Raw genomic sequence first — 17,160 nt, 5'->3', positions numbered from 1 at the left:
ATTCTGTGCTGTATTTAGCTGTAACTTAGCCCTCAGTGTCTTCTAAGAGCCCAGTAAGCAGTGAAAGTGTTGATTATGTGCTGGATAATATTGACCTCCCATGGTCCAGCACCTTCTCTCACTCAACTTCAGTCAGGTGCTGAGGGTGCCAGACAAGAGAGGTTCAACCTGTACTAAGGAACATACCTTGACTATGACGTGCTGAATTTTCAGCTGCCTCTGTCCCATTCTTAGTGCCTTGTCTCTTTCAGAAAGTCGCTCCATGTGGGCATCAGTGAGCAGCAGCAGCGATGAAGCTATAGAGCCTGATTACATGAGCATTGAGCAGCTCTTTTGTTTTCCTCAAACGAAGCCCAAGGAGAAAGCAGCTGCCCCGGTGAAGGTGGAACCAAAGCAGGTAACAGGCTAGGGCTGTTTCTCATAGTTTGAATATTACAGTACAAAGCCACTGCACATGACTCATCTAACCAATTCATGTTTTTTAAACAGATCACATTCTTAGACTCCAAGAAGAGTCTCAATTTGAACATATTTTTGAAGCAATTTAAATGGTAAGCTATGAACTCTTTTCATGATGGTTGAATAAAGCAACAGTTTGGCAAGTGAAATTAGCATGGCTTTTGTAAGAGACAGTCTCTGAGGGGCTGAAAACTCCCTGCGGCTCCCAAGACCAGGGTTAATCCCTTAGAACATCCTTCCTCCTAGGGTATCCAGGGCCTGGTCACACAAAAATGACATTCAGTGCAGCAGGATTCTGTTGGACTATTCACTGTTGGAAGTGTTTGCAGGATCAGACTGTAAATGTGTATATTGAGAAACAATACAATAAATAGAGCCCTGCAAATCCGTGGAGATGAGCAATGAGCATGCAAATTTTCCAGCTAGAACACTGTAATTTGTGGCTCTCTGTGGCTCATTTTGTGGATACAGATGTGGATGCTGATACAAATTTGGTAGCTGCACAGGACTCTAACAATCAACCTTTGATTTTTTTTTTTTTGTTCCCAATTAGTAGTGTAGAGATAACAAATAAAACCAACCTGAATTATTTAAGGTTTGCGCCTTCAAAGCAGTTTCGGGCAGTTTTATTCTACGGCAGCTGATGAATAAGATGAGTGGTAACATTTGAAACTTGTTAAAATAAACAGGTTGGTCGAAGCAAACAGGCCTGACAGGATAACCAGGCACTGCACTGACACTCACAAGCTAAGGGGCAACAATGCCCGCAGAGGTGATCAGTACTAGGATGGGAAGAATGGGCATATTCCTTTATCCATTGGTATCTCAGGAGCAGATGGGTGTACCTCACCTAAAACTAGCACCCTGACCTTTTTATTATCAGTTATGACAACATTCCTTAATTAATTAGCATTAAATCCAATTTTGACCATATCTGGATTTCCACTGCCATAATTAAATATTTTCTGTTGTCTCATTGACTATTTAAAATACACATCATCTTATTTAACTACTGTGTAAAAACCATACCAATAATTATCAACATAAATTGCATTTTCCAAAACCATAACACTTTATTTAAAACACTTGTAAAAACCCATTAAGACCAAAAGATATTTGCAACATGATGGCTACGTCTACACGTGCACCCAACTTCGAAATAGCTTATTTTGATGTTGCGACATCGAAATAGGCTATTTCGATGAATAACGTCTACACGTCCTCCAGGGCTGGCAACGTCGATGTTCAACTTCGACGTTGCTCAGCCCAACATCGAAATAGGCACAGCGAGGGAACGTCTACACGGCAAAGTAGCACACATCGAAATAAGGGAGCCAGGCACAGCTGCAGACAGGGTCACGGGGCGGACTCAACAGCAAGTCGCTCCCTTAAAGGGCCCCTCCCAGACACACTTTCATTAAACAGTGCAAGATACACAGAGCCAACAACTAGTTGCAGACCCTGTATATGCAGCACGGACCCCCAGCTGCAGCAGCAGCAGCCAGAAGCCCTGGGCTAAGGGCTGCTGCCCACGGTGACCACAGAGCCCCGCAAGGGCTGGAGAGAGAGTATCTCTCAACCCCCCAGCTGATGGCCGCCATGGAGGACCCCGCTATTTCGATGTTGCGGGACGCGGATCGTCTACACGTCCCTACTTCGATGTTGAACGTCGAAGTAGGGCGCTATTCCCATCTGCTCATGGGGTTAGCGACTTCGACGTCTCGCCGCCTAACGTCGATTTTAACTTCGAAATAGCGCCCAACACGTGTAGACGTGACGGGCGCTATTTCAAAGTTACTGCCGCTACTTCGAAGTAGCGTGCACGTGTAGACGCAGCCGATGTGGGGTTATGCCCTAACTTGCTTCTCTTTGACTTTACTCTGATGTTACCTGCCCTTCACAATTGTTAAGCTTCTTTTTCAGCAATAAGTTTTGGGCCTACTTACACATCAACACATTTATATAATCTAAGCAAACATGTCCGTATATTGCAAGAGGGGGTTTCAGTATGTGTCTTTAGATATCTAAATACCTTTAAAAATTTGGCTCAAAGTGTTGTATAGAAAGTTTGTGGCAAGGTAGGGAATTGAGCCTGTGTCTTCTGAGTCCCAAGCAAATGCGCTAATCCATGGAAGAGCCTATCTGTTAGTAAGAGGTTAATTATGCACCACTCATGAGTATTTGTAGGGCCTAATAATAGCCTGTGGCCATAGAGGAGTGGACAGTGGTTCTGGTGTTGCTTCTAATTATGTGCCTGTTTTTGCAGCTCATATGAAGAGGTAGTTGACATGATTCAAAAAGGGGACAGGACCAAGTTTGATGTGGAGGTTCTGAAGCAGTTACTGAAGCTTCTACCTGAAAAGCATGAGGTTAGAAGGAAACACCCTTTTAATTGAATTCCCAAAGGTTGTAGCTATGATGCAGTTCTGGGGTCTTGACTCCTGTGTTTCCTTGTTAGATAGAAAATCTGAAAGCCTTCAGGGAAGAAAAAGACAAATTAGCAGGTGCAGATCAATTTTATCTCTTCCTCCTTGGGGTTCCCAGGTAAGGCAGTTCATTGCTGAATTGAGGCTAATCTTTTGTTTGCCTATTGTCTTCCATAACAGCAAGCTTTTCTCTTTGATCTGATTGGATGTATCACTGTGGGACTGCTGTGTCAGGCTGGGGGCCCTACACTTTGGGCATTGCTGGGGATACTGGCCCCATGCCTTGGTGGAGGCCCTGGCCCCACGGGCTCCAGCCCCATGTTGCGGTGGGGCGGGGATGCCATGGCAGGACTGGGACTCCCCAGCAGGGGCCCCCACTCCAAGCCCAGCCCTGCACTCCAGAAGGGGCCTTGGCTCCAACCCCATGCTAGAGCAGGGGTCCAGCCCTGGCCCTGTGCTCCTGCCACCTCCCTGTTGCATGGAGAAGTCAGGGTGGGACCGAAGCTCCTTCACAGGGCCCTCTAAATCATCTCTTGTGCCAAGAGTGACGTGGGTGCTGGAGGTTGCTAACCCCTGGGTTAGAGTGTGACAGTGTGGAGAATGGTAAGAGGGAACTCTGCGGGCAGGGTTATGCATCTGTTAAACTTAATCACATTACTATGGCTCCCTTTTTTAGCTACCAGCTGCGGATTGAGTGTATGCTGTCCTGTGAGGAGACCACCGTCATGCTAGATATGCTACAGCCAAAAGCAGAAACGGTCAGGAAAGCCTGTGAAGGTAAATGGAACGGCGTCAACCTTCAGTGCATTGTGTTCAGAGCCATAGGGAGGCCTCATTTCAGCTGGTAGCAGCGTATCTATCCGTCCCAAGAATTTCAGGAAGAAAAGGCTTTTTGTTGTCTCCATATGTGCAAATCTGTGATTGGCCAGAAGATTTGCACCCTTTTCCTATCAGACAGAGACCTGACCAGGATGGCCAATGCATTCATGGCCTCTAGGTTTACGTTATTGCAGCTCATAACTAGGAATAAAGCCACAGATCTTGAAAAACCTCCAGCAGGTACACAGCTCAGCAGCCTGTCTGCTTAAGACCATGAACCCATAACTCTAGTGCTCCACTCAGAGCCCTGGCTCACCAACGAGCAAAGAGGGTAGTTCAAGTTGTTGTCTGTCACTCTGAAGTGTTCGTAATTCTGAGTCAACCACTATTTGGGTTCCAGATCCAGAAGCTCACACACCCAGCCAGGCTCTGGAAGCAGCTGAGCTTCTGCCTCAGCTTACTTGTAGGCAACTTCTTTTCCTGGGTCAGACTGAGTTGGAAAGCTAGTCCCCGTATCAGGTGTGCATGTGAGTCTACACGTCCCCCTCCTGGCTGTGGGAGAGGGGATAAAAACAGTGCATCCCCTTCCCAGTGCAGGGTGGGTAATGAAAGCAGCATAGACCGGAGGGCTGGTTCAGCTGGCAGCCTCAGCATTTTCACTTCCTCTCTGTAAATGGCTGTCCTGCAGCGGGAGGTGGGAACAGGCATCCCAGATGTGCCTGCCTTTACAACGCACTTCAGGCACAGAATAGTATTTAGTCTAAGTGGGAAAGAGCAGGGTGCTGTGCTGCTGTCTGATGCATTTCTTGCAGTTCCACATGATGCCTAGTTGATCAGGCAGTCCGTAACTCTGCTGTTCATATCTCAGAGGTTCGACTGTGTGAAAATCCTGCCTTGGCGCAGCGGAAATTCTGGTGCCATTCGGGAGACACTTAGTTTTGAAGAAGACCCCTACATAAATGATACCTTTATTTTTCAGATCTTCTAACATCCCATCGCCTGCCAGTTTTTTGTCAGCTGATTCTCAAAGTTGGAAACTTCCTTAACTACGTAAGAGTTTTTGATTGTTTTTAAGGAATCTCCTGATTTTGTAGCTGAGAAGAACTTTTTTCCTCTTTTGTGCATGTATAGAGTAAAAATACAGAGCAAGTGTTTGACTTTGATGTGGGTTATTCCTTCCTCTTCTTTTTTGCCTTTCAGGGAAGTCACACCGGAGATGCCGATGGTTTTAAAATTAGCACTTTACTCAAACTAACTGAAACCAAAGCAAACCAAACCCGTATTACTCTGCTCCACCATATTCTGGAGGTACTTCTGCAATTTCTTCTGGGGATTTTGTTTGGACATGAACTATTTTTCCAGCCATACGTTCAGTTGATGTTATTGTAATCACCCACAGATGGACTCGAACCAGGATCCTCCAGAGCTTAGAGCAGGATCCTCTACAGTTTGGGCTAAAAGCCAGCTGCCTCTCAGCTAAGACTGTAGAGGAGTCCCATTCTTTCTCTGTAAGTGAGCTATATGCCAGTATATGAGACTGTGAACCACACCCCTAGATATGTGGGTTACATTATGGCTGCATCTACACAGCAAGTTTTTTCAATGTGTTTTTCAAAATATTTGATTTAATTTGGAAAGAGCACTTTTTGTGTGTAGACGCTCTGCTGGATATTTTGAAGGGCCCCCAAGGGGCTCCTTCAAAATATCCAGCAGAGAGTCTGTACACAAAAACTGTTCTTTCAAAATTAAATCAAAAAGAATGCAACGCTCCTTTCAAAAGCACTCCTCCACTCCTGTTTCAGGAAGAGCACCTTCTTTCGAAAACTTCTTTTGAAAGCAAATGTGTGTGGATGCTCCATGGGCCCTTTTTTCTGAAAGAGCAGTCCTCATGACACCTGATTTTTTAATCCCTGAGTCATTCTTTCAAAAGAGCTGGGGCTGTGTGGATATTCTCTTTCAAAAGAGAAGATCACTCTTTTGATCTGCTTTTTTGTGTGTGGATGCGCTCTTTGGAAAAAAGTTCTTTAGGAAGAGATCTTCCAGAATAACTTCTTTTGAAAGATCTCTGTAGTGTAGATGTAGCCTATGTGTTTGTGTTTGCAAGCTCTTCACTTGTTTGCATAGTACTGGAAAGATTCCTTGATTTGCTTGGGCTCATAATACTTGGGCTGCAAATACTACCTCACTTTAAAGGAATTGTAAATAGAGTAGAGAAAACAAAGCTTCTCATCCAGGGCCTAATCACCTTACATCCTGATTCATGGAAGTTTCTCCTCCCTTACTTCTTTGACTCCCATCTCACCCTCCTCCAACCCATGCAAAATCCAACTGCCAGGAGCATATTTATTTCCTATAACTCCAGTGAAGTCACCTCCTGTGTTGGTGTTCTCCACTGGCTCTCCCTTCTCCACCAGATCACATTCAAACTTCTTGCCCCAGCTTCAGGATCTTTCATAGCTTTCTCACTGCTGCTTAGCTGCCGTTATATATTTACTCTTTTGTGTTTTGCTGCCCCATTCATTGAGGTCTCCTCTTGCCAATGCTGTTCATTCAAACCCTTTTTTGGGTTCTGCTTCTAAGTACTACTTTACTACCTAAGCCCGTGTACTCAGAGTGGAGCATAAGTCATCTACAAGCATCCTCCACTTCACTCTCTCTTGGAACAAAACTTCTAGCCGGCTCCAGGAGTACCCCAGATGTTGTCCTTCAGTCTCAGTAGATCTTCTCCACATTGTCCAAGGCCTTCCTCTTTTTTGTTTTCCTCTGGATTCCATTTGAGAGCTTGACAGACTATGCTGGATGATGGTTTTCTGAGTGTGTGGCCTGGCCATCGCCCCATTTTCTCTTGATTTGAGCATCATGTGGTTCTTGTCCTACTCAATTCCAAAGCTCCTCATTTGTGACAAACTCTTCCCATTTCATGTGAAGGATGTACCTCAGACATCAAAATTAGCTGACTCGTAATGGCTATGCTGAGGTGGTTGGACACTGTGGGAAAGATGGCTGTATAAGGAGATAAATGGATAATTATGCAGGCAGATAAGATAGGACCCATATTCTTAACACATACCCAAAACTATAAGAATTCCCAGACTGCATCAGACAAATGGTCCTTTTAGACCAACATCCTGCTTCCAGCAGCAGCCTGGACTCCGCACTTCAAGGAAGGTAAAAGAAACCCCACTGTAGGAGATTCCAGGATAATTTGTCCACTGGGAAAGTTCCTTCCTAACTACCCATCAGTCAGAGATCAACCTCTACCCTGTAACACGGGGGTTGAGAACCCTTTCAATACTCATGTATATATTTTTCATCTGTATTCAGAACTCTGGATTGTCCTGGAAACCACAGAAACAGCCAGCCCCCTTTTGAATCCTGCTAAACAAACAGTGGTGGGAGAGGAGTGGGAATTAAACATTATACGTGCCAGTCATTCCCTCTGTTTGTAAGCCTTCCTTTCAGCCCCTCCTGTAGTCCATCCATCCCCTGTGTGTGAAAAGTAAATGCAAAAATAACAAACTTTTCTGTTTTAGGAGGTAGAAAAAAGTCACACAGACCTACTGCAGCTTCCCAAGGACCTTGAATGCGTCTCAAAGGCAGCCGGGTAGGCATGCAAACCTGTTACTATAAATTAAAAGAAGCACCACCCAGAGTTCAAGAAATTAACATGTGCATTGTTGTTATGTTAAGTCATCCATTAACTGGATAGGAACCCAATTACACTCACCCCTCATTAAACGAGTACTTTACTTACGAGTACTTGCTAAAACATGGGTGTCCAACCTTTTGGCTTGCCTGGGCCGCATTGAGTGAAGAGGAATTGTCTTGAGCCGCATATAAAATATATAATATAGTTAATGTATATAAATCACATAATAATGTTAAAAGTTTACAATCTTGTGGGGCCGCATTACTAGCTGTCCAGGGCCACATGCAGGCTGGGGGTTGGACACGCCTGTGCTAAAACAAGGAACACATACACTTACCTTTGTTCACTAGAGGAGTGAACTCCCTCTACTAATACAAGCCTTAACCCCCACCCATGGCTCCAACCCACCACAGCCCGAACCCCTGCCAGCCCCATACACCCAACCCACCACAGCCTGAGCCCCCCACCAGCTCCACAGCCCCAAACCGTCACAGCCTGGCCCCAGCCCACTGCAGTCTGACCCCACCCATTGACTCCGCAGCCCCAACCTGCTGCAGCCTGAACCCCCCACACCTGTCTCATGGATCTAACCTGCAGCAGCCTGAACTGCCCCCCCATGGACTCAACCCACCACAGCCTTAACAGTCCCTGTCCGCCCTTCTTCGCCAAATTAGGAGCACTTGGAACCAATCAGAGACTTTTACTTGTATTTTAATGAGAATTTAATGCCCCTCTTATGAGTTTTCGCCTACGAGCCGAAAGTTGAGAACCAATTGTGGTCGTATAGCGAGGGATGAGTGTAATGTTAACCAAAGGATTTCTCTTCACAAATTCTGAAACCATTTTAAAATGCAAATTGGTTATATGTGCAGTTTTGTAATAAGTAAGACATTAATTAGGGTCAGAAATTGTGCTGCATTCAATTAATTCTGCTTCTCAGGCACTCACGGAGATGCTATGGTGTTCAAGGAGGCTCTGTCTTTTTAATCCTAGCTACCTGTAAACAGTGCTGAAGTACCTGTTGCTGCTGTATTGAGGGACAATATGGTAGCAGCTTCCAAAGAGCCCTTACTCTGTACATTAGTGTCTCTAATGTGTTAGGGAAGCCAAACGGTTAAAGTGTGTCTGTATCCATTGACACATACATAACACAGGAGATTTCAGCTAGACCTGGGCCTCTCTCCATAAGTGCTGCTGGGGAGAGGGGCCCCTTCTCCTCATGGGGGTGACAAAGAGATGACTTGTTAACAAAGTGTTTGTGTTGTTACGTGGAAGTTTTTTGAAGGCTGTTTGGATTTTTCATCTCTCTGACCCTGGTGACCCTTTTGCTCTTCATCCCATGTTAAGCACAATGAGATAAATGTGGCCAAATGTCCCCTGAGAACTTGCCCAGCCAGAAAACTGTGAGCAAATATTAGCACAATACATTTTAGCTGGTGACACTTTGTGCTGTTAAGCAATTTGGAAAGCCAGCCCACCCTAAAGTGTTTAAGTGACTTAGGAGCACAATCGCACTCAACACACAAGCACCATGGAAAGTGCTTCTGAATCACCAAGTTGCTCTGAAAAAGCCCACTTTTACGGTAGACTTTCAGGGCCCCCTCATGCTAAGTGTGCTACTTTTATTGATTAATGAGTCAATAAGACACAGGTGATGAAGGAAGCAAAGTAACTTGCTCTAAACACAGCAGCAGAGTCAGGAGGATAACTCAGGTCTCTTTACTCATAGTCTAGAGCAGGGGTCTGCAACCTGTGGCTCCAGAGCCACACGCAGCTCTGTAAGGACTTCTTTGTGGCTCCCAGCACTGTAATTGCAAAGTTAAAAATCAAAAACACCCTCTGATTACTTTTGATAAATGGTGATCTAAAAGCCCCAAAATGAACAGCTCATATCTCAATAGCAAACAGTAGGTGACTTTGAAATGTTGGATGACTCCCCCTAGTGTCCTCCAGAGAGAGAGAAGGTTCAGGAGTGAAAGTCAGGAGGACATTGGTACAAACACGCAGGTAAAGTGTGAGGAAATAGATATGTAAAAAGTTTGTGAAGATCCTGCAGTAAATATGTTGCATTACAAATCATTGTGTGGGCGCTGTACTTAAAATAGGGGTTACAAAAAATATGGTTTAATGTTATTTAGTAAGGACCGTCTCGTATTCACATGCATTGCGGCTCTTTATTTATTGAGTTTTTTTACCTAATGGGAAAAAATGGCTCTTCTTGCTATTTTGGTTGCCAGCCCCTGATCTAGAGCCTTAAGCACTAGATCATGTTGTGTTGTGGTATTGGAGCATGATACTGCCTATGATTACACAGTCATAGTTCTGTGCTTACCACCACAGAGTTGCTGGGAAACAGAAGGGCCTGTAAAATCACGGTGTTATTTTTTCTCTTGTCTAGCAAGCCCAACACTCCAAAAAGAGAACCGCTTTTAATCCCCTGGGGCTTTGTGTTCATTTTCAGAATTAACCTTGAAATCATACGTGCAGAATCCAGTTCCAATTTAAAGAAGCTGATGGAACTTGAACGAAAGGTTTTGTCATCGAATGACGATGTGAAGGCACAGTACGAAAGACCCATCCAGGTCAGTGAAAGGAGAGCCCTTCCTTGAGGAGAGGACAGCCAAGACTCTGCAAAGGTCACGGATTCAGGGTGCAGAGGAGAAACATTTGTCTACTAATGGACTCTCGGATTGGAAAATACATTTGGATGCCACGTAACCCTGTGGTGTTCATTTGCCATGGCAGCGAGCAGGGATAAGGAAGAGCCGTCTTTGTGCCTCTTCTCCTAGTTGTCCCATGAGCTCCTGGGCCACAGCTGAGTGTCTGGGCCTTGGAACTGAACTTTTGTTATATTGTCATTGTAGCTGTTTTTACCGCTGATCTTTTCTTGCAATGTCTACTGCATGGGGTTTTGTAACTTGGTCTTGCTGCATTTCAGGACAGCATAAATGCATCAAAGAGGCTGGAGGAGGAGTTCGAAACCGTTGAAAGGAAGAAGGTGGAACTTGCCAATTATCTTTGTGAAGACGCAAACAAATTGTCCTTAGAAGATATATTCAGCACCATGAAAACCTTCAGGGATCTCTTCATGAAAGCACTAAAGGTAGGCTTGTTTTTGCAAATGTTGTGCAGTGAGATCTCGGCACTGGAAGATATTCATCAGCTCTGATAGCACATGGGACTTGGATTTCCCTTACCTCTGAGATCCAGTTCACAGAATCATAGAACACTGGAACTGGAAGGGACCTCGAGAGGTCATTAAGTCCCGTTCCCTCTCCTCATGGCATGACCAAGCACCGTTGACCATCCCTGAGAGATATCTATCTAACCTGCTCTTAAATATCTCAGTTAGTGCAGTGAATAGGGGGGTGGGTGCACAGATATCAAAGAGGTCATTATGACCTTCTGATCCAGCACTGGCCCAACCCTGGCTTCAATTAGAGCAACAAAATTAATGCTCTAATTTCTCCACAGGCATAAGGTCCCTGAGGGAGTACAGTAAAGCCTTGACGTGAGTGATTTCAAGTTGCACTTAACTCACATTAATGCGAGTCAAGTGCAACTCAAAATCCTGCTCCCCTCACTCTGGCTCAACCTCCCCTGACCCCCCACAGCCCCAGTTCAAACCCCCCGTGACCCTGGTCCGGCTCAGCCCCTCTCCCTGGTTCAACACCTGTCCCCCATGGTCCCAGTTCAAACCCCCTGCGTGCAGCTCCAGCTCCACCCTCCCAGTTCAACCCTCCCAGCCCCAGTTTCAAACCCACCACACGCAGCTCCAGCTCAACCTCTGGCTCTGGTTCAACCCCTGTGTGCGGCTCTGGCTCACGCTCCCCTCCGCCCCAGTTCAACCCTCTGCAGCCCAGCTCCAGCTCACCCCCCTGCCCCGCATGCATGGCTCCAGCTCAACTCCACTCCCTGCCCCTCCCTGCAACTCTAACCCACCCCAGACTTAGCCCTTCTGCCACCCTCCCATGACCCCAACCCATTGTCAGGCTTAGCCCTCCCCACCTGCCCCCACCAACCCCAGGACTTACCTTTCAAAAGGAGCTCCAGGTGCTCCTGCTGTTTCTACAGCTGCAGAACGTGCATTCGAAAAAGCTGCCCCCCCACACCGACTTTCACAAAATTCGGGTTACACAAGGGTGCGTGGGAACACAACCCTCGCATAACTCGAGGGGCTACTGTATATGCCAATGGAGAATCTGAATAATAGAGCTCTGCCCCATGCCCTGCTGACCCCCACCATGCCCCTTGCCACATCCCTACCAATAGCCTGGAGTTTAAGTGATGCACCCATGATGATCTCTCTTCCAAGACAAGTCAGTAGGAAAGTTGTGGATTTACAGTGGATCAGAAACGGATGGCTCAGTCCAGCCCAAGCAAAGGGTTTGATTGAGAAAGGGTTTTTCAGCTGCTGGGGAAAGTTTGCAGAGCGTAGTGCAGCCAGTGCTGGGAGGTTCACGGCTGCAGGCACTCCCTTAGTCTGCTGTACATCCCCCATATGCAAAGAGTATGGACAACAGATCCACTCACTGCCCATTCCCCATGCCACGTGAGCAGATGGGAAAGGAGCCCCGGCCAAGCACAACCGGGGAAGCCCATGGCTCACAGCTACCCATTGGGTCTTTCTGGAGGAGCCAGGATTTCCACTTGCTTGGCAGCAAACTGTGACTAGATTGACCCATCTTTCCGTTGGGTGGCTTTGCTACCAAGTATCTAACCAGACATCCCCGTGACTCTCTTCCGGCTCCAGGAGAACAAGGACAGGAAGGAACAAGCCGCAAGGGCAGAAAAAAGGAAGAAACAGCTAGAAGAGGAAGAGGCTAAGAGACAAAAGGGAGAAAATGGAAAGATCAGTGAGTATTTGAAAAGGTTTCTTTAAAAAGAGATGCACATAGAGAGACAGGGCGAGTGAGGTAATGTCTTTTACTGAACTCATTTCTGTTGGAGGAAGAGACAAGCATTTAAGCTTATGCAGCGCTCTTCTTCAGGTCAGGATGGAGAAGTTTGCTGGAGTAGAATTTGGTCTATTAAAAGACAATATTTCATCACACGTCCACCCTCACCTCCCCACACTTGTCTCTCGAATATCCGGGGCCCAACACAGCTACAAGAACATAGCATACAATCCACTGTCTGTCAGATGAGCACCCATTAAAGCAGGAAGAGTCTGGAGCTTCCGTAATCATTCAGTGTAGAATGGAGTGTTTGGTGACTAAAGGCTTTTGGGTGCCCCTTATCACAGCGTAACAGACAGCAGCAAAGGAGCAAAACAAGATTACCCCTCCCTCACCAGCAGAAAAATCAAGAAACAGAAGAGCAGCCATTTAAAGCCCTTGGCCTGCGGTGTGCCACAGGTGTTCTTTGACATAGGACAAAAGAGAGAACACTAGAGGTGGTTAGTAAGAACTCTGCACCAGATCCTTCACTGCCCTTTGCCTTGCATAGGCATTGCTGTTGGTGCAGTGGATGTGCAATGGTAGCAGATAAGCATGGCAGGGTTTGCGCTAAAGTGGGTGACTACACACAAGGGAGGGCAATGGCAAACCAGGTCCTGTCTTCCCAGGCTGTACCTGGGATGGCCCCACCCCGGTCCCAGCCCCCAGGAGCGTGGCGTTACCCATTTCCGCATATTTTTTTTTCTTAACTCTAGTTAAGAAAGGGGCTGTGAAGCAGGATGACGTGTGCATTATTGATGCCCTGCTGGCTGACATACGGAAAGGTTTCCAGCTGCGGAAAACAGCTAAGAACAAGAGTGAGCAGGATGCCACTCCTAAAGCCTCATCTGCTGAAACGCCAAAGGGGAGAGAGCCTGGTAAGAGATCACACCCAGCCATACCTCCACCCATTAACCTCCCACCTGCTGCATGTACTGTAACAAGACATATACGTCCTTGGGAATTTCACTTCTTTGAATTTTTACTTTTAATTCATGGGGGGGGACCATTTCCAAAATAGTGACTAAGTCCCATTTTCAAAGGGACTTAGGCACTCTGGGAGCGGTTGCCCCAGAGATGCTGATTGTCTATATTTGCAGCTTGAGTTTCCTTTCGTAGTTTGAAGCAGTGGCCTCTATTACCAGATAAAAAGCAACTGACAGTCTTACCGGAATGCACCACCCTGGCCTGCCCCAAGAAAGAGCTTGCCAACTGCAGCTCTCCTCCTGCAGGCCCTTTAAAAAGCATGGTCAGGCTGTTTTGGTACTTGGGTGTGAGGAATCGAGATGGGGGGAAGTTCTGAAGACCTGTCTCAGGCAGAGCTATTTACTGCAACAAGGACTGGACAGCAGGATCAGACCCATGATGCCATTAGCTCCCCTCAGCTAGATTCTTATTCAGCCCTTTTAAGTTTCATTGATTTCAGTGGGAATGAAACTGATTAACTTCAATGGGAGCTAAGCACATACTCAAAATTAAGTGCAGGTTGAACCCCTCTAATCCAGCACTCTCTCATCTGGCAACAACCATAATCTGGCATAATTTTAGTAAGCCAGATGACCATTTAGCATGGGTGACACCAAGTTTCCCATAAAGTTTGTTTCCAACCACTGGTCCTGGCTCTCAGTGTTCTGTGCTGTTACTTAGCTGTAATTCATCCCAAATGTCTTCTAAGACAGTGAAAGTGCTGAAAATGCTGCTAGACAATAGTGATCTCTCATGGTTTGGCAAATTCTCACATCAGGCACTGGTCAGGTCCCGAGGATGCTGGATTAGAGAGGCTCAACCTGCACGTGCTGAAGTACTTTGGTGTGTTGGGGCCTTGGTTCTGAATCCAAGGCCCCATGTGATGATGTTGGTCATTGAGCTTCGGGAGCTGGGGGAGTGGGGCGCTAGTTTTTGGGTTAGGCTTAAAAAGCTCCTGCTCACATGTGGCCACTCACTGGCCTCTTTCCTCTGAGTCTTTAGCCTGGGGCACATTTCAGGTGGTCAGATTACATTCATTGTTGGTGGCCATCACCCACTGTACTGAACAGCTGTGCCTGATCCTGTCTTGTCCGTTTAAAGGAAAGAGTGTCGATGCTTCAGAAGTAGCAGCAGTGAAGGAAGGTGCCTGTGAAACCGAGCAAAAGGATTGCAGTCGTCACACAGAAAATACTCTGCCCTCAGAAGATGCTGCCACTATAAGGGCTCCAGGTACACTGGTCCCAGAGACACCAGCTTCAAATATTGTGCTTCCTAAAGAAGGAGCTGGAGGAAATTCACCCCAACAGCCCTGTACTGACGGCAGGTCAGCAGCTGAGGTTGAAGGAGCCCATCAGCCCCCCAGTGGAGGGAGTATTCAGCAGATCAACGGCTCTTGTAGCATTGAAGAGAACACAAAATACAATGCCTTTGTGTTCACACCAGCTAACCTGGAAACAAATATAAAGTTTACAAGCAGCTATTCAAAGAGCTGTACTGGTTTAGGAGAGGAACTGAACGGATCCATTTCAGGAGATAAACACAGTGAATCTGGACCTGCCCAGGCAGAAGGAAGCACGGGGTCTAATGAACAAACATCACAACCAAGCAATGCAGTTGGGAACAAGGGTAAAACCAAAGCTGAACTAGAACTTGACAGTGCTGAAATGGCTGTAAGCAATGAGTCGAGTTCTCGGCACACAGGACTAAGGGAGACAGAGAAAGAAAATGATGATCCTGTTGGAGACTCATTGCTGGAGACCTCTCAGGAGAAATCCTTCTCGGAAGAGCCAGTGACTGATTCTTCTTGCTCAGCAACAGTCCCTCCAGAACAAGCACATACTGACAAGGAAGGACAAAGAGGGCCTGGGAAACGGAGAAGGAAGAGCCGGCACAGCAAAAGTCAGACAGGTAACTCATTTTAGTGCAGCATATGGAAATGAGCTAAACACTGGAGACTGGAGTTCTTATCTTGTACCCACTAGGATTTTTATTTAGAAGTATTCCTCCCTCTTTTAGGGTGTGTCTACGCAGCAAAGTTATTTTGGAATAACAGACGCTATTCCGAAATAACTTCGCGAGTGTCTACACAGCAAGACCACTATTTTGAAACAGTTTTGAAATAGTGGATGGCTTATTTCAAGTTCTGTAAACCTCATTCTGTGACGAGTAGCGGCTATTTCGAAATAGGGGGCCAACCCAGGGTGCCTTAAATGCGATTCAGTGTCCAATGAGCGTGAACACTATTTCAGGATAGCCAAGCACTGTTTCAATATGCATTTTGTGTGCTGGTGCATTATTTTGAAATAAGCTATTCCAGAAAATCTCTTCTGGAAGAACTTATTCTGAAATAAAGCTGCTGTGTACATATAGTTTAGGGTCCAGTCTTGTATCAGTCAAGCCAACAAGAATTTTACCAGGCTCAGGGAAAATGCTGTTTGATGCAGATCTCCTTTAAAATCTGAGACTGGTTAAGCAATGCAAATACAGTAGTGCCAACAGCCATTGGGGAGCATGTGTGGCTAGTTTACAAAGGGTTAATGATTAATGGATAAATAAAAAGCATGTTGCGCATATGAATTGAGTGCAGTAAAGAGGATGATAAGCTCATGTGTCACAGGTGTTACAGGTAGTTGTAAGATAGAAGTAACTGACTGACCCACTGGATTCTATAAGCAGTGATTAACCATTTACTATTGTGGAGGTTAACCATCAATTATAACATCTCTTACCAATTTGCTAACAGCTTATTTATAAAACCATGTTTAATGGAAGTGTAATTAAAACTCTTCTTCACACTCTCAATCACCCAAATATATAAGGTTTTCCCACAGGCATCGGTTACAAGAGTATTCTGCACACGAAAATCAGTGTCACCCAAGTGTAAAGTGTGGCCCTTCCTTCGTGTAAAATAGTCAAACACACAGCTTTAAACAATCACACGGATGATTGTGTGAAGAGTCTCATTCTTAGGGCTAGTAATGGCTTTAAGGTGTAGCCCTGTGTATGTGTCACCAGGCCGCCCCAGAAAGGAGACCCTGTGGCACAGTTCCTCCAGAGCTCTCCACCTCCCTTGGGGTGCATGGGGAGATCCGCTGCATCTTCTAGAGGGCTGACACAGTGCACTCTTACTGCTTCCCAAACCCCACCTGAGTCCACCCTCTCCACAGGTCAGCAGATGGGCAGGACCTTGGTGCACACATGCCTGTTCCAACTGTCCACCCCCTCACCTCCCTCGGGAGTAAAAGGGGAGAGAATATTGGGCATGGAGTTCCTGCTCTTCCCATCTCCATGGCTAGAGATGTGATCAAATGGTGTGTTCCCTATGCAGTGGGCTGGGGTGGGGGCTTTTACTCCACTTTACTCTTTGGGTGGCCACCATAGGCCCCAAGCACAACTGAATCATTCAAGTTGTCAGAGGCTATGTCTCCGCTACAGCGATCCTTTGAAAGAAGATCTTCAGGAATCTCTCTCTTGAAAAAGCTTCTTTCGAAAGAACGCATCCGCGCACAAAAAAGCGGATGGAGAAAATCGACCCGCTCTTTCAATAGAGAGTGTCCACACAGCCCCCGCTTGTTCAAAAGAACAGGCCAAGGATCGAAACCTCTGGCACCATGAGGACTGTTATTTTGAAAAAAGGGCCCCAGGGCTTCTACACACATTTTTTCTGAAAGAATCTTTCAGGAAAAATGTGCTCATCCTCATTTGGGAAATGAAAAGGGCTGCTAGAAAAAGGGCTGCGTTCTTCCAACTTACCATCAAAAGAATGCATTTTGTGTGTGTAGGTGCTCCACGGGCATTTTCGAAAGGGCCCCGGCTTTTTTGAAAAAACTCGCTAGTGTAGACATAGCCAGGTTATTTAGCTATTACCTAAACTAATAGTTTTTTGTTCCAAGAACTGTGAGCT

The 17,160-nt window shown here is 46.2% G+C and overlaps 1 protein-coding gene across 2 annotated transcripts in view; it reads left to right on the top strand.

Annotated features, from left to right (window-relative positions):
- LOC142014211 (inverted formin-2-like) overlaps window positions 1–17,160 on the top strand; it is a 76,094-nt gene that overhangs the window by 50,147 nt on the left and 8,787 nt on the right. For both annotated transcript variants that reach the window (XM_074996402.1, XM_074996401.1), the window contains exons 9-21: window positions 252–397; window positions 490–551; window positions 2,726–2,828; window positions 2,918–3,003; window positions 3,562–3,662; window positions 4,684–4,754; window positions 4,905–5,012; window positions 7,238–7,308; window positions 9,815–9,935; window positions 10,292–10,456; window positions 12,107–12,209; window positions 13,007–13,168; window positions 14,358–15,164. In XM_074996402.1, coding sequence (XP_074852503.1) covers window positions 252–397; window positions 490–551; window positions 2,726–2,828; window positions 2,918–3,003; window positions 3,562–3,662; window positions 4,684–4,754; window positions 4,905–5,012; window positions 7,238–7,308; window positions 9,815–9,935; window positions 10,292–10,456; window positions 12,107–12,209; window positions 13,007–13,168; window positions 14,358–15,164 — 2,106 coding nt within the window. The remainder of the gene's footprint in view (window positions 1–251; window positions 398–489; window positions 552–2,725; window positions 2,829–2,917; window positions 3,004–3,561; window positions 3,663–4,683; window positions 4,755–4,904; window positions 5,013–7,237; window positions 7,309–9,814; window positions 9,936–10,291; window positions 10,457–12,106; window positions 12,210–13,006; window positions 13,169–14,357; window positions 15,165–17,160) is intronic.

The sequence above is a fragment of the Carettochelys insculpta genome, chromosome 6 (genome assembly GCF_033958435.1).
Source record: "Carettochelys insculpta isolate YL-2023 chromosome 6, ASM3395843v1, whole genome shotgun sequence".
NCBI classification, from domain to species: domain Eukaryota; kingdom Metazoa; phylum Chordata; order Testudines; family Carettochelyidae; genus Carettochelys; species Carettochelys insculpta.
The sequence above is the reverse complement of the archived record's forward strand: the minus strand, read 5'-3'. Positions and strand labels throughout refer to the sequence as shown.